This window comes from Phascolarctos cinereus, unplaced genomic scaffold (assembly GCF_003287225.1).
Source record: "Phascolarctos cinereus isolate Bilbo 61053 unplaced genomic scaffold, phaCin_HiC Scaffold_5;HRSCAF=322, whole genome shotgun sequence".
NCBI lineage: Eukaryota > Metazoa > Chordata > Mammalia > Diprotodontia > Phascolarctidae > Phascolarctos > Phascolarctos cinereus.
Window position 1 is genome coordinate 416773484 of NW_027555958.1, and position 26539 is coordinate 416800022.

The following is a 26539-nucleotide window of genomic DNA, read 5'->3' on the forward strand; positions in this document are numbered from 1 at the left end:
GACCTCCCCAGAAGAAGGGAGGCGATATGAATCACCTATAATACAAATCAGATTTGGGGAAAATATTTCCTACACACACACACACACACACACACACACACACACACACACACACACACACATCAGATAACATTCAGCACACATTGACAGAAATTCTTAAAACAGGATTCAGTAATTTAGCTTACAACCACAGTTGTACTCTCCCAGGAAGTATGTTGTTATTATCATTTGTCCTTTGTACTCGAAGAAGAACAAAATGACATCACTATGTTGGGGTCAAGGTATGGTTGTGTCTGACTGTGGCTGATCAGACCAATAAGAGCTTGGAATTCTCTACCACAGGTTGGGCACAAATAGTCCATGGGAACATCTGGGATGGAGATGTATCTAGATTTGTGCATCTCATATTTCCTTTCTGTTATTCAATTCTGCTTTGCTCATAGAGAACAGCACCTTCTTTCCTGTGCTGGGTGATCCTGTGCGGTTGTCCCTCATGTTTCACAATCAGTTCCAAAGTTCTTCAGAGATACCTTCATAGCATCCCTGTATTGCTTCTTCTGATCTCGCTATGAATGCTTGCATTATGCAAGTTCTCCATAAAGTAGTCTTTTAGATAAACGTACATTTGGCATTTGAGCAACGTGGCCAACCCATTGGAGTTGTGCTCTCTGCAACAGAGTTTGAATGCTTGGCAATTCAATTTGAGAGAGGACCTCAACGTCTGTACCTTATCTTGTCAGATAAGCTTCAGAATCTTTGGTTGCCTGGAGTTCATCAGTACTGTATGCCAGTTTCATGATGGCATATTTGCATAGGTTCTGGATAAAGGATGGTGCTCTCACACTTTTCCAGTCAACAATGAAGTGAACAGGGCAGAGTTCTTGCTCCCATTTTTTAGTATCATGTTTTCTGCGATATTGTCAGATGGCTTCAACAAGGATGAAAATGGCATGGTCAGCTACCACACTGATGGCAAACTATCTAACTTGAAAAGGCTACAAGCGGAGACTAAAATGGAGGAAGAGCTGGTGCATGATTTTTTGTTTGTAGATGTGATGGTGCACTCAGTGCAGCCTCTGAGGCTCAGATGCAGTAGAGAATGGATTGACTCTGCCTCTTGTGCTAATTTTGGCCTGATAACACCAAGAAAACAGAGGTTCTCCACCAGTCAACCCTGTACCATCTATGCATGGAACCATTAGTAACAGTAAATTGAGAAATTATGAATGCTGTGTGTTCACTTACCTTGGCAGTATGCTTTCCAGGGATGTACACATAGATGATGAGGTTGACACATGCAATGCCAGAGCTAGCTCAGTGTTTGGGAGGCTCTGAGGAAAGTGTGGGAGAGAAGAAGTATTAGGCTGCCTACCACACTGAAGGTCTACAGAGCCATTCTGCTAACCTTGTTGTATGCCTGTGAAACCTGGACTGCCACTCCATGCCAGGAAATTAAAATACTTCCATTGGAATGGTTTTAGGAAGATTCTGAAGATTACCCAGAAAGTATACTTCAACAGAAGCTCAACATATAAGCTCAACAGAAAATAAAGCAGTCAAAAGGATTGTTGATTGGGTAAGTGAAGTTTAGTTTTATGCTGCCCATACAAATTCAGGTTCATCACTTTCAGTGGAAATGAGCCAGACTTGGATTCACCTTCTTGTTAGTCATTGTCTTCTCTTAGAGTCTTGAAGAGAAGTCCTAGACATGGCACCAGTCAGCTCTGACCCAAAGGACCCAGGACTTCTGAACCTCTTGAACTCATCAAGTTGCTTCCAACAGTGGGTATGTTCACAACTAGTGAGATACTCTTTCACCTAAGATCAAGAAGAAATAAACCCAAAAGAGCAGACCAGAGTGCAAGCTTAGGCTTGTCTTGGCAATGTATGCTTTAGATGCTACATACTCACAACAGCCTACTGGCTGGTAAAGGGGATAAGGCAAGTCATTCCTCCTAACACCTTTCTCAGGAAAACAGCTCAAAACAGTACTGATATGATTTGCACCTAGGAAAAGAAAAATCCCTAAGGGTGAGGACATTAAATATCCACCAAGTCATAAGCCCTTCCTGCTTAACATCCAATAAGCAGACTTTTCATCATCTCAAAGTGCAAACCTTTCAGCACTGTGTCACTTGTGTTGGGAAGCTGACTACAAAGTTCCCAAATGGTTGACTGGAACCAAGAGGGCCAACTCTGAGCATATTTTATATGAAGGCCCACTTTACATAGTAAGAATCAGTCAGTCAGTCAATAAACATTTAAGTACCTACTACGTGCCAGGTAATTTGCTAAGCACTGAGGATACAAAGAAAGGCAAGACAGTCCCTGCCCTTAAGGAGCTCATTAATCTAATAGATGAGCAAACAAGCTACATACAGGATAAATAGGAAATAATCAAGAGAGGGAAGGCACTAGGATTAAGAGATTGGGAAAGGCTTCCTGGAGAAGATGGGATTTTAATTGGGACTTAAAGGAAGTCAGGGCAGCCAGTAGACAGAGATGAGGAGGCAGAGCATTCAAGAGAAGTGGGCCAACCAGAGAGAATGCCCAGAGATCAGAGGTGGGGTATCTTGTTTGAGGAACAGCAAGAAGGCTGGACGGAGATGAGAAGTAGAATGGGAAGATGGAATGGGCTGGTAGCAGCACATATGCTGAAGTAGGAAAGATAACAAGATTGGCCTCATGGCTGGCTGGAATACGAAGCATAGCCTGGTTTGAGGCCAGCTAAATATATTGGGCTAAGCAAGCTTCTATTCACTTAAGATGGTTCAGTGGTGAATTGCAAAGATGATTAGATTAACTTCTTCTGGAACTATAGATGTTGGAGTCTGGAGTCTGGTGTACAGTGGTCTAGGTGGGGACCTGGCAGTGGGGTAGATGGCAAAATGACCTGAGTGGATGCCTAAGTAGGATATGAAACATGGGGATTCTACCTATTCTTTCTCTGACCTCTTTAAAAATTCACTTTCCCCAAAACTAGGGTCTGTGCCAGACTATGCCCGCCTTTACTTCCTTATTTATCACTCACTCTAAGATGGATCATTCAAAGATGGAGTGTCCTCCTGAGGCACCCATAATTTCAATTTGCTCTATTGTCCAGAATCAGAACCCCTCATCATTTCCTCCACCCTTTGAAGAATTAAATTATTATTAAGGTAATTTAAATATTTTTAGCTTTTAAGAGAGAGAGAGAGAGAGAGAAAGAGAGAATGAAAGAGAAAAAGAGAAGAAAGAAATCTTTCTGTGTCTCAGTTTCCTTATGTGTAAAATGGGGATAATAACAGAACCTATTCACATGATTATCATGAGGTTCAAATGAGTTAACATATGTAAAGTGCTTTGAAAACCTTAAAGCACTGTTTAAGTGCTAGCTACTATTATTATTACTTTGTCATGGTATCATCTTGATGGTGGTGGTAGTAGTAGTAGTAGCAGCAGCAGTAGCAGCAGCATCCCTTATCAGGGGCTCACTGACCACCAGAGTTTGTCTCTTCTTATTGCCATCAGTAATACATATCTCCTGTTTTGGCAGAACTTGTGACTGCTAACCATCAATCCATGAAGCATAGCAAGCTACTTCCTTCTTCAGCTCTCACTTCCAGTAGATGAATATCAGTCATTCATTCATTCAGTCAGTCAGTCAGCATTCGTTAAATGCCTGCTATGTGCTGAGTACTATGCTAAGCCTCGGGGATACAAAGAGCAGCAAAAGACACTCTTGTCTAACAGGGACTTTTTTGGACAGCTCAGTATAGTAGAAGGACCCCTGGACTTGGGTTTAAAACCCAACTCCACCACTTATTTGTTGTGTAACCTAGGGAAAGCTACCTAACATCTCTGGGCTCACTTTCCTCATCTGTAAAATGGGCATAATAATATTTGTATACTTGTAGGACAACTCCTACAGAACTGTTATAAGGTTCATTTGAATAAAATATGCAAAACTCTTTGTAACCATAAAGGGTTATAGAAATATGGTATTATTTTTTCATGTGCACCACAGTGTAGTGCTGATCTTCCTTTCTTCCTAAAGAAATACTCAACCGTCCTCATTCCCTGGCAGGGCTCTTGCCTCGATAATTTTAAGTATTCCAAAGAGGTGCTTCTGTTATATTTACTGCCTGCATCAGAACCTGGAAATAAATAGTGCTACTTGGTAGCTATAAATAGATATCAAACCCAAAGGTCTCAAGTTCAAGTCTAAATTTAGAACCCATTTAGTAAAGATAGAATCTAAATGAGCAAAACATGCCTCCACCCATGTCAGGGGGAAACTGGAGAAATACATGGGAAGTATGCACTCCAAAAACAGGCTGTGCAAGAGAAGCAGACCCGGGAACTTTGCATTCACACATTCACTGAGAATGGCCATGCAGGAAACACATGCGAATGACAGTAGTGGCTAGCAGTCCCAGGGCCGGGTACGGTGTAGGAGTTAAACCTGCCTGGTTTTTTTAGGGGTAGGGTAGGGATGGGGGACAATGGTAATGGTAAAGCTGGTTCAGTATAGAAAACGAAGCTACTAGTAATGACAGATAAATTATATTTGCTTTATAACTATAAACACATCATAGATACGAACACTGTGTCATTGTCAAACTTCATTTGTCTTCCTGGAAGTTCTAGATATAATTCATGATTTATTTTTTCCTTCTCAGACTGAGGAAAAGCGAAATGACATCTGACCTGCAGGACTGCAAAGATATACATTAATTGCAGAGAGTTTTGCATCTTTGTAAATATAGATATATGCATGTATATGTATATCTAAGCATGCATTTCTATTGTTAGTCTTAAGGAGTGTGGCATAGTGGGAAGATGATTAGACTTAAAGTTTAAAACAACAACAACCTTAGTTCAAGTCCTCCTGGTTCTGCCACTTATAAGCTGTGGGACCTTGGGTAAGCCTGCTTCTCTGGGCCTCAGTTTTCTTCTCTATCAAATGAAGAAAATAATATTTAAACTTTCTAACACAAAAGGTTTGTAAACCTTAACATATCTAACTATGAATATTGAAGGGGTTTTTTTTTTGGTTTGTTTTTTGAGGGTTTTTTCTGGTCCAAATGTGATTTCATCCATGTGGTAGAATTCCCTGGACAATGACCAGCATCTTACATGTAAATAACAGAGTTGTGTGGGGCTCTGAGAGGTTAAATCCATTAAGCCATGTTGCCTGAGGTATTCTAACACAAATGTGAGTTATTATTATATTATTTTAAATTCATTATAGGTACATGTGAGTGTCAGTGTGGTATTGAGGACAGCTCACCTTAGAGATGAGATGGTATGAGTTCAGATCCTACCTTTTGACACATGTGGGACTTTTAGATCTCTTTCCCTCTCAATATCCCAGGTAACTTTCTAAGACTATAAATTGAAGAGTAGGTTCTGATCTGCATCAGTGCAAGGGAGTTTCCATACCAGCAGTTGCCTGGACCAAAGAAATCATAGATCTGGTTCTCCCTAGCCCCAACAATGTATGTGCACATATTAATTAAAAACCAGAAAAAAATTAAGGAAGGAATTTGATTTATGCTCTTTCTTTGGGGATGTAATGATCTGAGTATGTTTTGCTTATGTTCTGTGTTCAACTTATGGTGGATCATACATAAGAAACCATAGAAAAATTCTTGCTGTGTGTATACAATCTCCTGAACAAAGCAGGCTGGGAAGCTTGTGGTAGGGGGAGGGTGTAGTATGTGAAAATGTGACACTCTTCTTTTAAGAAACTCAAAACAGACTTTTTTTTTTAAAGGAAAAAAAAACTCTCCTGACCATGAGGAACAGCCCCTCTCTTCTCCTTCCCCCCCACCGCTCCACCCAACTTTGCACTCTCACATTCCTGATTCTGGTTGCCTCCTCTGCCTTCCTCCGCCCCTGCACCCCCCATAGACTGGCTCCCATCAGTATATATGAAACCTCCTCCCTGGAGTTCAGTCACTGGAGAGCTCCCAGGGCCACTCATTCTGACAGTTCACTAAGAAACTGAGCATTCACAGGGAAACACTCTGTGGGTCAGTACCTTGTGGGATTTCTGTGCAGTTCTTTAAAGAGCTAGCACAGACATGCTTGGCCCTCAGCTGCTGCTTTTGGGTTGCTTGGTGTGGGGGGCTCTAGGCAGGACAGCCAATCTCAGAAAAAGTAATGACAGGAACGGCAGATGCCTCTACACTTTCACTGTGCCCAGCCCCAATGAGTCCAGCTGCCCGGGATCTGGCGAAGCCAACTCAGCCATCCAGGAGCTCCAGAGAGATAGCAGTGTCCAGCAATCAGAGTTAGAAGCTGCAAAAATCCGGCTCAGTGTCCTAGAGACCCTCGTGAAGCAACTGAGAGGGGATGAAAGTCCGGGTCTCATGCCTCCAGCTGTACTGGAGATGCAGAGAGAATTGGACAATGTGAGGAGGGAGAAAACCAGCCTGGAGGCTGACTACAACAACTTCTCCAGGAGAAAGCTTCCCTGGAGAAGGAGAAAAGGCAACTAGAGAATGAGAACAGAAACCTGGCAAGGAGGCTGGCAAACAGCCGGCGGGAGCTGGAGATGCTAAGACTGGGCCAGTGTCCTCAAGGCAAAGAAACGGCAGCTGACACTCCCCAGGGTTCCAAGGAAGGTAAGACCACAAGATGGACAAGCTCGGCTATGATACGAAATAATGTGGATTTATTTCATGAAGCTCTCAGATGCCTGGCAGATAGTGTTAGACTTGGGAATCAGGAAGACTTGACTCAGACCCTTAGCTAAGTCAATCACTTAACCTCTCCCAGATCAGAAAGAGCCCTAGCTTTGAAGCCATCAGATCAAAGATTTAGAACTGGAAAGTATCTAAGAGTCATTTGGTCCAATTGCCTTTATTTTTTAGATGAAGAAACTAGGGCTCTAAAAGGTTATACAAACTCACCCAAGGTCACACAGGTAGTAAGGAGTCCAGCCATGATTTGAACTCAGGACCCGAGTTTAGGAGGGCAAAGAGATACAGTAGAAAAAACACTAGATTTAGGGTCAATGCTAAGTGACTTATCCAAGGTCATGCAGGTAAGTAAGGGGCAGTCCTGGGATTTCCATTCAATTCCAGTTGTCTTTCCACTCTATCCCTCTGCATTCCATAACCAGATATCCTGGGTTCAAACCCTAGCACTTTAGTTTCCTAATGTGTAAAATAAAGACAGTTGGACTAAATGACCTTGGAGCTACCTTCTGTTTTAAAAATCTATGAACCTAATGATGCCCCCAAGGGCATTTTTTGCTCATCCTCTCCTAAAGAAAAGAAGCAGCACAGCATATTAGATAAGGAACAGACCTGGGAGTCAAAAAGACTGGGGGCCAGTCCTGATGCTGACACATGCTGGCTTGGTGTCCCTGGGCAAATCACTTAACTTCTCAGTGGTTTAGAAAGCTCTAAGCCACTGAGAAGGTGGTGACCTGCAGACTGGTAGAGGATATTTCTTAATCTGGGAGTTCCTTGCATCAGTGAAATCTCTAGTCTAGCTCCTATCCCTTCTCCTAAAGAGATGTTTTATGGTACCCAAGGGCAAATGACCATTGGTACACAGCACTTGTAAAAGATTTTGGAAAAGATGCTTTGATCAATTTTACTTTACTCAATATTAATGAGGAGTTGATTTTTTTCCTCTAGTTTCTCTGCTCAGGTTTAATTTTTTTTAGCTGTATTTTTCCTGCTTTGCTAAGATACATGGAATGTTAGTGCTGGAAAACACTTTGGATGAGCGATCAGAGATATTCAGAGCTGGAAGGGCCCTTAGAGATCGGGTCCAATTTCCTTATTTTACAAATGAGGACAGCATAGTTCAGAGAAAGCAAGCCATTCACCCTAAGTCACAGCACAAGCAACTGATAAAACTTGAATTTGAACCCAGGTCTTGTGACTTTCATTGCAGCACACACTCACCCTTGCCTCCTTAGGAATTGTGTGCGTGTGTGTGTGTGTGTGTGTGTGTGTGTGTGTGTATGTTTGCATGTGCCCACACAACAGATAAGCACTCAGTGCTTTGTGCACAGTAGGACCTTAATAAATATTCACTGAATGTCCTGTTCAATGCTCCTGTCACCATTTTATCTTTGATGTGAGGTCAACTGTGCCATTTTAAAGTTATGCTCCCAAACCACTATCAGAATGCTTTCTACGTGAAAGACAGTATGTTACAATTCATATGGGTCCTCAGCATAGCTTTAATCCTATCTGAAGGCTGAACTAAAGAAAATTACACAGTCAGTTACATCCATGTCTGACAGCCAAGCCTAATTTATATGCATTTATGTGGATGTGTCTGAAGCTACTGGACTGGGAGTCAGAAGATCTCATTTTAAATACTGATTGCCATGTATGACTTGTGTGACCTTGAGCAAATCAATTCATTTCTCTGGGCCTCAGTTTCTTTGTCTGACTAGCTGATCTATAAAATAGCATACATCTCTAAATGTATAATCTGATGATAATAATGAATTTAATCTAATACAGTATGAATCCCTCAAAGGTAGGAATTGTTTAGTCATTTCTGTTGTCTCCATGACATCTCTCACATTCATCCCTTTCTTTCTACGGATCAACACCCTAGTTCAAGTCTAGTTCTCATCTCTTCCAGGGATTATGGCAATAGCGACCTACTTGGTTTCCCTGACTTAAGTCCTTTCCAATTCCTCCTTCACACAGCTGTCAAAGTGACTTTCTGACAATGTTCCTCTCCTACTCAATGAACTCTATTGACTTCCTGTTGCCTCTAGAGTCAAGTATAAATCCCTGTGTTTGGCATTTAAAGCCTTTCCCAGCTCACCTCTGCTTGATAGTTCAGCCCTTAGGACTGCCATAGCCAAAGTGGCCTTATTACTGTGGCATAAAGAGAACTGTCAGGATTGTGTCACTGTTGTCTCACTACCTCGAATACAAACAGTACACAGTCCAGTACTTTCATTACAGAGGGAGGCTGTTATAGACAAAGATTACATGCTCTTATAGAGTTGTCCTAAAATGAAAGGGTCTTCATTGGGATAGGGAGACACAAGTCACTAGAGGTGAATCTGTATGATGACTTGTTACAGATGTTACAAATGAGATTCATGCTTGGGTCAATAACTGGACACAACTCTTTGTGACCCCATTTGGAATTTTGTTGGCAGAGACACTGGAGTGGTTTTGACATTTCCTTCTCCAACTCATTTTACAGATGAGGAAGCTGAGGCAAACAGGGTGAAGTGACTTGCCCAGCGTCACACAGCTAGGAAGTGTTTGAGGCTGGATTTGAACTCAGGTCCTCCTGAATTCATGGCTGGAGCTCTATCCACTGCACCACCTAGCTAGGCCTGGACTAAATTACCTCTGAGGTTTCTTCTAATTCTGAGGTTCTGTGATTACTTAGGGAAAGATCAACAAAGCATTGCACTTCTAGGCCAGTGGTCTCCAAAGTAGGGTCAAGAGGTCCCTAAAGGGTCATAGGAAGGCTTCAAGGGGTCCACGGCTTGATCGCAAAAATTGTAATGTAATTAACCAGTCAGAGGGTGGAAACATGGGTCACATCTTTTCCTCCTTACAGCAGTGAATCATGAAACTTGTCTCCAACCAATCACACCTACCCTTCACAACTCAGTACCCTCTTACTTCATCTCTCCCACTTCTGCTCAAGCTCCCTGCCTTCTCCTGAGCTGGGAGTTGGCTTCCCAGGTTAGTTATAACCTAATTCCAAATCAGATATTTACAACAGCAACTATGGAAATGCAATTGAAAAAAGTTACCCCTAATCTCATGTATTCCCTTCCCCACCAAATGCTGATAGGTATGCATGATCAAAAAAATTAGGGAACCATTGTTGTAGAACATGGAAATTATTTTGTAATATATATTCCCTCTAATAAAATTTGTTGTAATAGAATTTCATCAGTTTCCTTTTAAGCAGTGATCATCTAGATTTACACAAGAAATAAGTTTGGAGCTGGTTGTTTATTTTGAAAAAATTGTTTTAAATAGGGAGCTCCCCAGGGCATTTGAGATATATATATATATATATATATATATATATATATATATATATATATATATATATATATATATATATATATATATATATATATATATGTGTGTGTATTTAACAAAAATCAGTTTACAGCTACTCACAACATAGCACTTGACACACCTCTTATAAAGATCACGTAGACATCTACCTATTCTCTGGCTTGGGTTACTAGATATGTTACTTCAACCTGCTCTTATGCTGGCAATCTAGGGTCTCAAAAGTAGGACTGCCTCCCTAGGGTTACATTCAAAGTCTAGCAGAGTACAGGGATAATGCTGTTGCAAGGGAATACTTCCCATACTCACCACTTAAGCTCTTGAGTCCCCATAAATGTATTTCCATTTACACAAACCAGTCCCTCACAATAATGACACATTTAGATCTTAAACATAAGCATTTGCTTAACAAAAGGCAAAATAAATGTTACAAGTACTCATGTTTTAAAGTAAAATCAGGAACAACAAATGCATAACACCTTACATGTAAATTTAGGACATACTCTGTCACCAGTACACACATTTATGGAAACACGCCAAGGGGGCACATGAATAAAAAACAAAACCAAAAACATTTGCCTGGGGTAACTCACAACTCTAGAACACTAAACTTGATGACTTTGGGTTTTTTTTGGTGACGCAACTGAGGTTAAGTGACTTGCCCAGTGTTATATACTTGGTGACTTTTCTTAAGAACTGTCTATAAAAGTCTTGTAATTAATGTAACTTCTGTGTTGCCTCGATGCACCCACTGCTAAGCTGAGTTGATCCATGCTATACTTGATTTGGTTCACTGAGAACAACATTTTAGCCAAACTAGCTAATCTTCTGGTTGACTTTTTTGATTTTCTACTTCCAAGCTATTCCTCAGCTTACCTGAACTTACTCTTTGACAGCAACTGTAGTATTCATTATTTCTAACTTCAAAATTAGACGATAGCTTGGAAATTTGACTGAGTATAGACTCTTGGTCCTCTCTACAAAAACACTAACAGCCTATTTTTAGCAATCAAATTCTCATCTTCTGTCTATAATCAAGATCAATTATACTAGTCCCAACCTTACAAAACAATTCTGATGGCTTTATCTCTCCAGTATACCACAGCTTGTCATGATCAAAATCAACAATTGTCTCAGGACTCTGCTTTCTCTTAGAACAGGAGTGGGGAATCTGTGGCCTTCTAGGTCCTTGGGTGCAGCCTTTTGACTGAGTCCAAGTTTTAGAGAACAAATCCTTTTATTAAGGGAAGTTTGGATTCAGTCAAAGGGCAGCACTTGAGGACCTAGAGGGCCACCCCTCTCTTAGAAGTTTGGGCAGACTTACTTCAGCAACAGATCGTTCCACGAGAAAGGGTAGTACCTTCAAGGGGCAAGGAGCACGCCACACACACACACACACACACACACACACACACACACACACACACATTCCCTTCATTTCTGCCACAGCTTATCAGTAAAAGTCTTATATTTTTGTTTTTGTTTTTACCTGCTTTCAAAGGCTTGGGAGACGACAATTACCAGCCAGGCTGTACGTGGCTGACCTTGTAGACAGACTTTATTGGTCCTTTGGGCAATTTGGCTTTTGTCCATGTTCTTCCATAAGTCTTCCATAAAGGATACAACTAACAAAAATTATTGCAAAGGTTATTTGCCAAAATATATTTGAAGGTGAAAAACTAATAGCAATTCCAATTTCTTATCCAAACTACCTCTAGAGTACATCTAATTTGGAGCATAAGTGAGGAAGAAGGAAAGAAAATAAGTTATGTGACGTCTGTAAGCTTTGTATATACTTGCTTGATGGCCCATAAGTGATACTTTGGGGCACTGCAGTGGTAAAAGTAATCTAAATTGGCTTGTGTGCCAACTTCTTTAAGCCTACAAAAAGGCAGTGTGTTACTATGTTAATTATCCAGGGGAGGAGTATGATATTTGAGTTGTCCACCAGGTGGCTCTATACTTATTACCAACCAAGTGGTCTCTTAAGATTCTGTGGTGTCAGAACTGGTCACACCAATGACCCACATGGTTCTGTGAGTCTGGGCAAGTTAAAATCCATGATAGTCAGGTTCTGAATTTAGGGCACAGAAATGATATGAAATATTGCTCAGAATTGTTTTTGAAATAGGAAATTGCTGGTTCCTAGATTGGACTTTCTTCCTGTTAAACTATTTCTCTCATCACACATACAGTTAGTTATAAGGGGAGAGAGAGACAGAGACAAAGACAGACAGAATCTAGCATTGGGCTGTAACTTGGTGCTCCCACAAGTTTTGGAAGTCATGCCAGAGAACTAAGTGCCTGCCAGACTGCCTAGAACTGGGCTTTTCTGACTGGCATAACCACTAAGAAATTGGCAAATTCAGAGGCAGGTTATCCAATCTGCCAATAGAATTCTCCTTGCCAGTATAGAATTGACCTGTGGATCTTTCTGGAAGTCCTTTTACATGGATTTTAGCTTGGTTCTTATTTACTCAAAAAAAAAAAAAGGAAAGAGAGATGTTGTTTAGGTCCTGTGCGCTCTGAAACATTGTGACTGAGCTCTAGCTTTTTGCCTCTGAGCAGAATGCCCTGCCTTGGTTCTTTATTATCCAGAGTACTTCACCAGAACTCCGCTCCTAAGGGAACTTTTATTGGGCCAAACAACTCTGAGCTAGACGGAACTTAAATTCTGTGATGATCTATTCATTAACTTGTAGAAGGTTAGAGCCTGAAAGGAACTTAGGGACTGTCTATGGCTGCAGTATAGTTTAGACAAGATGGCCTTGGACAGCTCTTCCCCTGTGTGTGGGTGGTAAGGGTCTGTGCTTATGTGATCCAGACCAACCCCCTCATTCATCAGGTGAAGAAACTAAGGCTCAGAAAAGGGAAGTGATTTGGTCATGATCATCTCACTTGTTTTATTTAGGAGACTGTGATAGAGCCACACTAGGGAGGAGTGGGCTTTGCCCTGGAACACCAAAATCTAGTGAGCGTAAAAATGATCAAGTGGACTTATTATCTAGTTAACATGAATAAGAAATTAAAATAGGAAGTTACCAGATGTTATGCATTGTTAATAGTGTTGATCTGCAAGCTGACTGAATCTTAGTTACTTGTGTTATTTTTCACATAATGAATTACAAAGTTGATTTAAGAGTGCCTTTAAGGCCATCTGCCCCAGGAACCAGGAGTGCTGAGTGAGTATAGATATTGATAAAATTTGGCTAGTATGAGCACTGTCTCCTTTGTATCAACCATTGTCTTTGGACTGGAGTCCTGGACCTTGTATGAAAAGGATTTCTTTTAGCATTTTGATACCTCTGTGTCCTACAAACTGGATTAAATAGCCTTCTGATCCTGGAATATCCCTGCACCATTCTGACTGTCTTCTCCCAATGGTGAGCTCCTCCCAGGTACCTCTATTCTTAGGAGAGATGCCATGAAGGCCAACTTCCTCTCCCCGCTCCCCCCGCCCCGCCCCCTAGGCTCTGCTTCTGATTTTTCAAACTTCCACAGTATGCCCTGCATGGGTATTTCCCCCCACTTTCCAGCTCGTGTGTTGTCTTCCCCCTATAAGATGTTGGCAGTTTGAGAGAGGGCAAGAACTGTCTTTCTTTTTGCTTATATTTGCATTCCCAGCACTTAGCACAATGCCATATATATTCTCTTTCTCTCTCTCTCTCTCTCTCTCTCTCTCTCTCTCTCTCTCTCCATATATATATATATATATATATATATATATATATATATATATATGTCATGCACACACACACACACATATAATATCTTAATAAATGTTTGCTGACCTCTTGCTTTAAAGTCAATTATTAAACACCTACTAGGTGCAAGGCCCTGTTCTCCAGATACAAGCACCAAAATGAAAACAGTCCCTGTCCTCAAGAACTTTATGTTCTCTTGGGGGAAAAAAAAAAACACCGCAAAAATCTTAGTGTCCTGTTCAGACCTGCCTGTTGCAAGGTTTGAGTTGCTGTGAAGCTCACATGAGTCCTGAGAATTGGGCCTGAACTCTCAGCAGAGATGTAGAGATATGAAACATTTCCAAGGCATGCAGTTATAGATGGGGTGCTCTCCCCTTGGACATGCCTTCCATATTATATTGTCTGTACCAAGCTGGTCCTAATTCTCATAGGCCCATGACCCTTAAGTTCTTTCTATCTCAAAAAACGCTGAATTTGGAGTTCCTGGCTCTGCTACGTTCCTAGCCATATGACCTTGGGCAAGTCATTTTATGCCTCTAGACCTCAGTTTCCACCTCTGTAAAACAAGGGGTTAGATTAGATGATTTCAAAGGTCTCTTACATCTCTGACATAGTGAGTCCTGTTATTATCTGAGGTGCAAGGTGATCCATTCGGCACCTGGAGCCCATTGATTCTGTGCAGTGCCATAAAAAGGCTCTTCGAAAACAGTCACTGTTACAACTTCTAGTAGAGATAGAAAAAGCTCCCTCTGAAAGCATAGGATCAAATGAGAAAACATGTGTGAACGCACCTGGAAAAGTTGAAAGAGCCATCCAAATATCCACTAGCCTCCTCTTTTCCTCAAGAAAACTATTTTTCAACTCTAATCAACAGTTCATAGCACCATAAACATAGAGCTGGGATCCATCAATCTGCATTTATTAAAATGCTCGCTATGTAGCAGACATCGGACTAAGCCCTCGCAATACAAATATGAAAAAGACACTCTCCGCCCTCAAGGAGCTTACAATCTAACGGGTGAAAACAACACACAAAAGAAAGCTGAAAAGCTGGGTGGGGTGGGGGAAAGATACCCATTCGGCTCCAAAATGAGTTCAGCTGGGTGGGAAATGAGATGTCCAAGGAGAGGTCAGTCCTGTTCCCTTCCTTAAATAGAGGAATTTACAGCTTTACTCTGCAGGGACCGTAGAGGTCGATGAATCCAAACACCTCATTTTAAGTATCTGAGGTGCTCCTGGCCAGAAATTTAGAACTTTGTCTCCACAGAATACAGAACATCACGCAATGGCCCGGGTTTTAACTTCCCTGCTAGATGATTTTGTTATTATTATATGAATTATATTACATTTATTAATTATTTGTTGGATTACAGCCTTAGAACCAGAAGAGGCCTTGGAGATCATTTTACCCACACCCTTCATTTTACAGATGGGGAAACTAAGGCCCAGAGGATTATAGTGACTTGCTTAAGGCTACACCCAGATAGTAGGTAGCAGAATTGAGATTTTCAACCTAGGTCCTCCAATTCTCAATCCAGAACTAATCTCACTGTGCCATGGTTCTCCCCCCCGTCCCATTACCCCTGATGCCGGCACAACTTCTGAGCGTGGACTCTATTTAATCATTTTCTTCTCAAAACTCGTATTCATTACCAGCCTGAGCTGTATTCACAGGTTGAATCACTTTATTCCATATGGAGAGGAAGGAGGTCCAGGTTCATGCTGGTTTGGCAGTCTGCTGCCTATAGAGCCTATGTGCCCATGCTGTCTCTGAGAGATGTAGCAGTAGACTTTCCTTCTAACTCTCCACCCTCACATTTCCTGGCACTTTGCACAGTATCCACAGCATTTCTGAAGTTAGTAGAGAAAGCACAGTTTGATTTTCAAGGGGAACTATCCAAGGAATCAGAAAAAAGGAATGAGTGAAAGGAAAAGAGCCATGTAGTACCCACGCGTGAACAGAGGTATTGTATACTGAGAACCTGCCCTGGCACTGAGGCTGGTTTGAAGACAGAGCCAGGGCTAGAGAAAGGGAGGTGGTCCATCTGGGTCACATCATAAAAGGGGGTCAGGTACAAGTGAAGGCACTTTTAAATTTGACATTATCCAAATGCTCATATTTTCTTAAAATTAATTTATTTTGAATTCATCAACAATCACCTCCATAAGCTTTTGAGTTTAAAACTTTTCTCTTCATCCCTCCCCACCTCCTTCCCCAAGATGGCATGCAATCTGATATAGACTATACATATACATTCCTATTAAACATATCTTCACATTAGTGATGTAAGTAAGAATTAGAACTAATAGGAGGAACCACCAGAAAAAGGAAACAAAACACAACAGAAGAAAAAAATAGCACATAGTCTGCTTCTATCTGCATTCAAACGCCATAGTTCTTTTTTTGGATGTGGACAGCATTTTCCATCATGAGGCTTTTGGAGATGTCTTAGATCCTTGCATCGCTGAGAAGGGCTAAGTCTATCAATATTAGTTGTCACACAACATGGCTGTTACTGTGTACAATGTTCTCTTGGTTCTGCTCACTTCAGTCAGCATCAGACCATGCAAGTCTTTCCAGGTTTTTCTGAAGTCAGCCTGCTCATCATTTCTTATAGCACAATAGTATGCCATTACATTCGTATACCACCATTTGTTCAGCCATTCCCAATTGATGGGCATCCTCTCAATTTTCAATTCTTTGCCACCACAAAAGGAGCTGCTATAAATATTTTTGTACATGTGGGTCCTTTTCCCATTTGTATGATCTATTTGGGATATAGCCCTAGAAGTGTTATTGCACTTCTATTGGGTTAAAGGGTATGCACATTTTTATAGCCCTTTGGGCATAGTTCCAAATTGCTCTCCAAAATAGATCATTTCACAACTCCACCAACAATGCATTAGTGTTCCAATTTTCCCACATCTTCTCCAGCATTTATCATTTTCTTGTTTTGTCATATTGGCCAATCTGATAGGTGTGATGTGGTACCTCAGAGTTGTTTTGATGTACATTTCTCTAATCAATAGTGATTTCGAGCTAAATGCTCATTTTTTTTGTTGTTTTGTTTTGTTGGCAATTGGGGTTAAGTGACTTGCCCAGGGTCACACAGCTAGTAACATGACAAATGTTTGGTCTGAGGCCAGATTTAAACTCAGGTCCTCCTGACTTCAGGGCCGGTGCTCTATCCACTGCACCATCTAGCTGTCCCAAAATGCTCATATTTTTAAGGTGAGAAAATACCACTCTCTCCAGGGCCTAGATATTTCATTTCTGAAGAGCTGAAAGCAGACTGACAGTGAATGGACAAAGAGAAGATCATGGATTCAGAGCTCCAAGGAATTTTAGAGGGCATCTGGCCAAATCTCATTTTACAGATGGGGAAACTGAGTCCCAAAGAAGCTAAATTACTCATCCACGGGCACATCAGTACTAACTGAATCCTGATGGAAACTTGGAACTAGTGATTGAAAATGATCATGATACTTCTTTGTGTTAAAACTAACTTAAATCTAAGTTGTTAGCAATCAGTTTTGATTAGATTGATATTTGATGCTAAGTGATTAGTAAAACATTGAATTAATTAGTAAAGTAGCCTATTTTAGAGCAAAGACTCAAAGCCTCCTGAAGACAAGCATGGAGGGGCCACCGTGTTCAAACTTTGCCAAATGCACACCGTCTGGTCCTGTATGACTAAACTATAATCATTTCTTTGCTTTTTCTCCTTCATCCTTATTTATAAACACAGCATTTGGCATGCTGGTCAAGCAGTGCTGAGTTGGGATTGCAGTGGGTGCACAGAGAAATATGGTGGGTAATGGGCTAGTGGACTGAGGGTCTCTGATACCTCCAGGGAACCAAAAATGATGGCATCTAGTACCATGGGTCTTCATGGAGTTTTTTGTTTCATAACTTACCTAATTGAGACTCACATCTCAACAAGGTATATTCAATCATTTACTGATTTTTTTTCCTATATCTGAAGAGAACAGTGGTGTAAGTGGACTACCAGATACATACAGAGAAGCATTGTTCTGTGAGCCCTAGAAGATACTCATTCTGATGGCCTTAGTTCAAATCCACCTCTTAGTGAGTCCCATAAATGGCACCTAGCTGGCACAATGGATACAATGCCAAACCCGGAATCAGAAAGACTCATCTTCCTGAGTTCAAATCTGGCCTCAGACATTTATTAACTGTGTGACCCTGGGGAAGTCACTTCACCCTGTATGCCTCAGTTTCCTCATCTACAAAATGATCTGGAGAAGGAAATGGCAAACCACTCTAGTATCTTTGCCAAGAAAACCCCAAATGGAGTCACAAAGAGTCAGACATGACTGAAAAATTACTAACCAATAAGTAACACTTCCCAAGATTCCCTGGGGATGTGAGATAAAGATGGGCAATGCTCCACAGCTATTTTGGCATGGGGCATCCAACCTTCCCAATCTCATTATCTATTTATTACTCCCCTTTCTGTGATCTATATTCGTCCAACTGACCTTCTAGCTATTCCTCACCGATGATACCCCATTCCCATCTAATCTACCTTTGCACTGGCAGTCCCCCAGGCCTGGGATGTACTTTCACCTCATTTCTGCCTCTTAGAAATCTTGTTTCCTTCAAAACTCCTTCAAAACAGGAGACATCTTTCACAGGAAATATGTTTCTTGGTTCTCCCAGCTGCTAGTGCCCTCCCCTCTAAAGCCATATTTCATACATAGATATCATCTCCCTTGGGAGAATTTAAATTCCTTGAGGACGAGAACCGTTCCATTTTTCCATATTCCCAGACCCTAATCCATAGTTGGCATTTAATAAAATGCCTATTGATTGATTGAGGCTTTTGGCCATAAGACATCCTAGTTTCCCATGCCTAATCAACACACACTGTATTGCAATATATAACAGGACACTGGATACCAACAAAATGTTCTGCAACTTGTTACAGGATCAGACTAAGTCAAGGCCACCAGCTGCATCAACACTGAGTCAGAGGGTGGGGGGGGGTGCGTGGGAGAAGACTAGGAACGGGGCCAGAGACAGTAAATTAGGCAAGGTGCCTCCACTCATCTCTCCGTATGGTGTGTGCCAAGGGTTGCCAGGCCCTGCCTCAAATACCACATCATAATTTTGTAAGCCAGTATAGGTAAGAGTGAAAAAAATGGTCTTCTTGGATGGTGCTGAAAGTCAACATTCACAGCATCCAGGATGACTTGGCAGTTTAGGGAGATTGAGCAAGGAGGAAAAAATAGGCAGAAGATACCTTTCTGAATGAGATGACTTAGATTTTGCTCCCCCAGCAATCAGCCCCTCACTTTGTGATACCTTCTTTATCCTCACTACATTGCTGGTGATACATATGACTGTGGAGAGGGTCATGCAAGTCCTTGTTGCCATAACTAACCAAGAGAAAATGGAGCTGACTGGGAAACTTGGCAAGAAAAGTAGCTTACCCAGAGTTATCCATCCTTGCTTTTAGATCCAAGTATCACTAAGAGTAGACTGCTGAGCAAAAACAGAGATCGGGAACAATCTGTAGCAGAATTGACTTTGGACAAAAATATGAAATTGTCCAACACTGTCTTTGGCTACCATGGCTTCCCCTTTTTACCCCTTCTGCTCCAATCTGTGGCACAGCTTTGTTGCTGTTCAATCATTTTTCTTTCATGTCTGACTGTGCATGACTCCATTTGGGTTTTCTTGGCAAAGATACTGGAGTGGTTTGCCATTTTCTTCTCCAGCTTATTTTACAGAACAGGAAACTGAGACAAACAGGGTTAAATAATTTGCCCAGGGTCACCCAGGTAATAAGTGTCTGAGGCCAGATTTGAACTTAGATTCTCAAGACTCTAGGAATTGCACTCAATCCACTGTGCCACCTAGCTGCCCCTGGGGACACAGCTGCCTCCCCCAAATTCCCTCAGACACTCAGACTCATATTCTCTCCCCTTAACAGACCAGTTCTCCGGGAGGAAAGTCTAATAAATCCAGTCATACTACTCCGGAGGGGCAGCCAGGTGGTACAGTAAATAGAGTACCAGGCCTGGAGTCAGGAAATCCTGAAGTCCAATTGAGGTTCAGACACTTACTGACCCTGGGAACGTCACTGAACCATTGCTTGCCTAGCACCTACCTCGGCAAGTGTGGTTGTGAGGATCAAATGAAACAATAATTGTAAAGTGCTTAGCACAGTGCCTGGCACATAGTAGGCGCTATGTAAATGTTTTATCGTTGTTGAGGTGTCACTGCTCCCAGGGACACTTGCATTTCAACATCTGGACAAAGCCTTTAGCTAATAATAGCAGCGATGGTGATGGTGATGATGATGATAATAGCTTACATTTACATAGCATCTTGGGCTTTTAATACCTTGTCTCATTCGATTTTGATTTTGATTTTTTTGGCTAGGCAATGGGGTCACACAGCTAGTGAGTGTTTTGTGTCTGAGGCCAGATTTGAACTCAGGTCCTTCTGAATCCAGGGCCAGTGCTCTATCCACTGCGCCACCTAGCTGACCCCTGTCTCATTTGATTTGATCTTCATAATGTCTAAGCGGGGTGGATATTTTTATTTTATTACCTCTACTTTATGGATGAGAAAAATATGACTTACCAGGGTCATGCAGCTATTAAGTGTCTGGGGCATTATTTGAACCCAGGTTTTCCTGATTGCAAGTCCAATGCTACACCATGGACCCACATCCCTGAAATCAAAATTAGCCTACTGATAAAGCAGCTCTGTTAATCAAATATCCCTCCTACACGACTTCCCCCAGTTCCTAGGGCCTTCTTCCCCAGAATACTCTGCACTAAATTTTAATTTTTAAATTGTATTTAATTTTTAAATTGTATTTAATTTTCTCTCTTTTGCAAATACTTATTTGTATTTACAAATATGTGTGCGTACTATCTTTCTCTGTAGAATACAAGCTTATCGAAGGCAAGGGCTATTTCACTTTAGCACAGGGAAAGTGCTTAACAAATGCTTGTGAAAATAAAACAATTCAAATTGAATGCTGTGAAATTATAAAGATTAAGCTTGGCCTAAGGAAAAGATAAGAGAAGATATCTTCTTTGTAGAGGTGGGGAACTATGGACATGGAGCACTGCAGATAAATGCTTTTTTGATGTATTGGTTGGTTTTTCCAAACTAAAATCTTTTAAAAATCTTTTTAAAGAATTCTTTGTTACAAAAAATGGTTCTCTGGGAGAGAAAGGGAGAGTTGCATTATGAATTCTGGATAATGTAAAAAGAAAAGATACCAATAAATTTATTTTTAAAAATAAATGTTGGTTGAATTGTATGGAAAGCCTATTTAAACAATTTAATTTACATTTTAGTTGTATATCAATATCTATATCTCTCCTCACAGCTTCATCTATCTCATTCTTTCATTACAGTTTCTAAATGGGGTGTACAGACTTTAGACTACCAAGAACTAAAGTCTGAATTAACTGAGGTTCCTGCTTCTCATGTCTTCAAAGAGAATTCAACCAATCATTCTGGTAATAAAGATGTAGACAATGGTATTACCTTTATTTTTCTTCTATATTTTTTTTTTCTAATTTGTCCCTATCCCTGTTTGACTTGTCCTCAATATCAGCCTGCCCTAAAGAACAAATGAGAATTTCCTTTGTAAATTGTGAGTTGACTTTCCCTTTTCTGTGGTTTTCTAGGGAAGGAGAAAGGAAGCTAGGCATGAACAGGGGCCTGCCGTCCTTGTGAATGTTATAGAAACTTGCCCTACTTTTTTAGTGCAATCTTTCCAAATGTGTTTGGCTCACAGACTGTTGATGTTGGAAGGCACCCCAGAGGCCACAGAATCTAGCCTGTACCTGAACAGCAATTCCCTTTATGACATCCCCAAAGAGTCATCAAGCCTCTCATTTAAGTATTCCAAGGGCAGCTCTGTTTATTTGAAGCATTTTTCTGACATCAAGTTTTGGGTGTTTTCAACATCTGCATGTTGCTCCCTATCCTACTCATGGGCCAAGGGAAGCAAATCTGATGCCTCTTCCAAATGATGGCCCTTCAGACACTTGAAGACAACCATCACATTCCCTGAGTGCTCTCTTCTTCAGGACAAATAACCCCAATCCCTCCAATCAGTCCGCGTATAGCATGGTTTCTACTCTTTTTCCCATCCTGGTTACCCTTATCTGGACTCATTCCCATTTACCAGTAATCCTTCCTTAAATGTAGTACTCAAAACTCAATACAATACTGTAGATGTGATTTACATGGGGTAGAGTACAACAAAATTATCATCATAGGGTCTGATCACTAAGTCCCTCTTTGCAACCTGAGATCACTTTATATTTGGGCAGTTCTATCACTTCTGATTCATATTGAGTGTGTGGTCTGCTAAAACCACCTACATTTTTTTTTCATATGAAGCACTGTCTAATTTTGCCCCCTTCATCCTGTACTTCTGCAGCTGATTTCTGAAACACAAATATAAGACTTAATCTATTATATTTCATTTTATTACACAGGATGTCCCAGAAGTCTTAGTGCAGTTTTAAGCCACTGAAACCTAAAACTACACTAAAACTTTGAGGCACCTTACATTTGATCCATCCTATCAGCCAATGGAGATATTTTTCAATGCTTGCCTTTGTCCTACAATGTGTTTGCTATCCCTCCCAGCTACATGTCATCTACAGATTTCTTAAGCACACCATCTGTGTTTTTGGTTTTGCCACAGATAAACACATTGAACAGGCTGAAGCCATCAAGAGACTCCCAGGGAGTTAACCTGGAGACCTTCTTCCATGTTATCATCAGTCTATTAATTCCTTGACTCCAGTCATTTAACTGGTTTAAGATTCAACTAATGACAGTATCCCTTGATCATACCTCTCCATCTTTTCCAGAAGGACAATACAGGACAGATTGTCAAATCTTTGTTGAAATTTGGGTATTCTCTATCTACATCATTTCTCTTCATCAATTTAGTCTGGTAACCCAGCCATAAAAAGTAAATGAGTTGAAGGCATGCCTAGTTATCACCATTTCCCTTTCTAACTGCTTACAAATTATCTTTAGTAATAACATTCTAGAATTTTGTATTATACTTAAATCCATCCATCCATTATGTGCAGAGTAGTGCACAGGGTCATAATGAGAACTCAAAGATTATTGAGACATGGTGGTGGATTTTAAGGTGCTTATAATTTAGTTCCAATACATCTTTTAATATATTTCTTCCATTTGTGATAGAAAAAACTCCCACAAACATTTTCAACAAAAAATTTATGCTCGAAACATTATGCTCAGCTGAGATAATTGAGAAGGCTTAGCCTTGAGAAGATTGAGAAGAGACAGGATAATGACATTCCAGTAGCTGAAGAGCCACCATCATTGTGGAAGTAAAATCAACTTGTTTTGCTTGGCTATAGAGGGCACGATCTGGAGCAATGGTTAGTTTCAAGGAAGCAAATAGAGGCTTGAGGTAAAAAACAAAAAACAAACAAAACAAAACTACCAAATGAACATGGTTGCCTTGGAATGTGGTTCCCCCTCACTGGGGGTCTTCAAGCAAAGACCACCTATCACATATGACATAGAATGAATTCCTGTCCAAGTATAGGTCAGACTGCATGGTTTCTGAACTTCCTTCTGACTCTGAGATTCTGTGATTCTATAAGCCTAAAATTCTAAATTTCAGAAATGTTGAATATTACTAGTAATATCAAAGCTATTTTTAAAGTGCTTGGCACAGTGCCTGCCATTTAATAAATGATTATTCCCTTCCCTTCCCAGTGATGATCATATGAGAAAAGTTTTGAGAAATAGTCAAATTATGAAATAATGAGATATGAGAAGGCTAGAGAAAATAGACCCCATCTTCAATAACAAAATTACAAATGTTTAAGTCCACTCAACACAGTGACTAGGATTTGTTTAAATCTAAATTTTTTTTTTGTCTAGACCTTTCCTCAAGCTGAGGATTTACATATCATTCTATGTCTATCAAGGTATTTTCCCCATTTATTCAGCAAACATTTATTAAGTGCCTATTGTATACAGAATACTATTCTAATGAGTAGGGCAGAAGCAAAGTTTAGACAAGAAGTGGACCCAGTCCTTACAGAGCTTACAGTTTAGTCTTTGGGAAGAGCTAAGACACAAATGTAACTAGCTCTAAAACATACTATTTCTTGACAATTGTATTAGAGACCCAACAAATATGTGAGAATATGGCTCATGAAATCAACAAAAATCACATATTATCAAAGCAGCAAAAGAAGAAAGTAATTCTCTCCCTTATCCCTAAGCTGGGCCACTTTAAAATGAGCTCTCCTCACAACAACTCTGTGAGAATTTTATGTGCATTTTACGGATGGAGAAACTAAAACTCAAGATGTAACATTATTTGACCTAGGATCACACAGACAGTAGGTGGTTTGAATCCAGAGCTTCAGATTCAAGTCAGGCTTTCTTTCCACTATATTGGCAGCTGGATGGCCCAGCAGAGAGGCCATTTGGCCTGGACTCAGAAAATTCTGAGTTCAAATTTGGCCTTAGACACTTACTAGACACTTAGTGTGTGATGGGTAAGCCACCTAATCTCTTTCTTCTTAGTTTTCTCAACTGTAAAATGGGGATAATAACAGCACAGATCTCACAAGGTTGTTCTGAAGATCAAATGAGCTACTATTTGTAAAAACTCTATAGCAAAGTGCCTAGCACATAGTAGGTGCTTAATAAATGCTTAGCCCCTTGCCTACACTATGCTGCTTCTATTAGAGCCAGGCAAGGCGCAGTGATGTGCCTAGAGCTCAGATATGATAGTTGAGTTGTTTTGTTTTCAAGCCCTGGTTCAAAGGGTTGTCTTTGAGGAGTTCTTTTGGGGTTGGTGCTATTGATTTTTAGGATGAACATCAGTAGCACTCATCCCTTCACCTAAACCCACAAAAACTGAACTAACAATGCCGTGGAGGGGACCTTTCCTGCCTTTACAATGAGCATTCACCTTCTGAAAGGTCTTTGGTAAATAGGTTTTATTTTTCTATTCATCCAACAGGATGCGGAGAACTCGTCTGGGTGGGCGAACCTATCACCTTGAGAAAGGCAGAGACAATTGCTGGCAAGTATGGTGTATGGATGAGAGACCCCGAGCCTATGTACCCCTATACTCGGGAGACCACTTGGAGAGTTGACACAGTTGGCACAGATATTCGTCAGGTCTTTCAGTATGACCAGATCGACCAGTTCATGCGGGGCTATCCTTCCAAAGTTCACGTGCTGCCCATCCCAATGGAGAGCACAGGTGCTGTGGTTTACCGTGGAGCCCTCTACTATCAGAAACATACATCTAGAACTGTGATCAAGTATGACCTGAAGACTGAAAGTGTGAAGGCTCAAAGGGAGATTCCCAACGCTGGCTATCACGGACAGTTCCCTTACTCTTGGGGTGGCTATACAGACATTGACCTGGCAGTGGATGAAACAGGACTATGGGTTGTCTACAGCACGGAAGAAGCCAAGGGAGCTATTATCCTTTCCAAAATGAATCCAGACACACTAGAACTCAAGGAAACCTGGGAGACCAACATTCGAAAGCCATCAGTGGCCAACTCGTTCATAATCTGTGGCACCCTGTACACTGTCAGCAGCTATTCGACAGCCGATGCCACCATTAACCTGGCTTACGACACCAATGCCAGGAGCAGCAAGGCCTTGACCATCCCATTCACGAACCGGTATAAATACAACAGTATGGTCGATTACAATCCTGCTGAAAAGAAGATCTTCTCATGGGATAACTTCAATATGGTGGAATATGACATAAGGCTCTCTCAGATGTGAAACATCAGAGTTATCCTAGGAATTAGAGGAAGACACAATCCTCAGTACTAACTAGGAACTCAAGGACGGCAGAAGGTGGAGGGAAAAGCAAGCTGTCCTATGCTCATCCTGGTTTTTTGTGCTTTCTGTTTTCATAAACTTAGAAGAATTCACCTTTTCATCACACTTGGCTCTGAAGTAATAACATTTTGCCCACTAGGGGGACTGAAGGGAGAGAAGGAAGGAAGGGTAAGAAGATGGGTACAGTCACAAGTGTTGATTGAATACATGATAGGTTCTGCTCAAAACTAGCCATGCTTTTACGAAGAATACCAAGTGGCTGAAGAACCATACCTTTGGAGGGCTTCCTGAGGAAAGCAACAGGGGAAGAAGCTGATTGGTTTACGAGTGGTTTAGCCAAGACCAGCCATTCCATTGTTTTGTGAGTCCATTAGCATGGATTCTCCCTCCATGGATGGGATTGCAACACTCCTCCATACCTTCTCATCCTGTTTGATTCTCATTCATGTTTTCCCATAAATTTATCCCCAAAGACCTGACCGACTTGCTGGGGTGGGGGGAGTAAGGGGAATGAATGTTCCACTGTTATTTTAATTTCTTGGGGCTTGTAGAACTGCAATATATAACACGAAGCCAGCAACTCAGAGTGAAGAAAAGCATCCTAGTGCCTACGCCAGGCTTTGATTCAGAGACAATATATTCACAAGGGTTAGCTCCTACAGTCTCTGATTGTGCCCACTGGTGCCTTTTTGAATAAACATGTTGCAAAATGTTCACGTTTGAATTCGGTGTGATTATATTACTGTGCTTTAGATACATACATACTTGTTCACCAAGGACATTCATGTTTCCTCCAGATCCCTTAGAATGCTTCCATTTGAGATCAGGGGAATGGCATTAGCTTCCAAAAACTAATATGGAAGAACAGGGCTTGAAGTAAAGAATCACAGGACCACAGACAGAGAACTGAAAGGGACCAAAGGACATTTAGCTCAACC

The 26539-nt window shown here is 41.0% G+C and overlaps 1 protein-coding gene across 1 annotated transcript; it reads left to right on the top strand.

Moving 5' to 3' along the window:
- The first annotated feature begins 5919 nt into the window (after positions 1 to 5919).
- Positions 5920 to 26317, top strand: MYOC (myocilin). Its single transcript, XM_020970544.2, is given in 4 exon segments — positions 5920 to 6429; positions 6432 to 6611; positions 21128 to 21253; positions 24757 to 26317. Coding segments are annotated over 4 exon segments (1452 nt in total). The 5' UTR covers positions 5920 to 6068; the 3' UTR covers positions 25542 to 26317.
- The last annotated feature ends 222 nt before the right edge of the window (positions 26318 to 26539 follow it).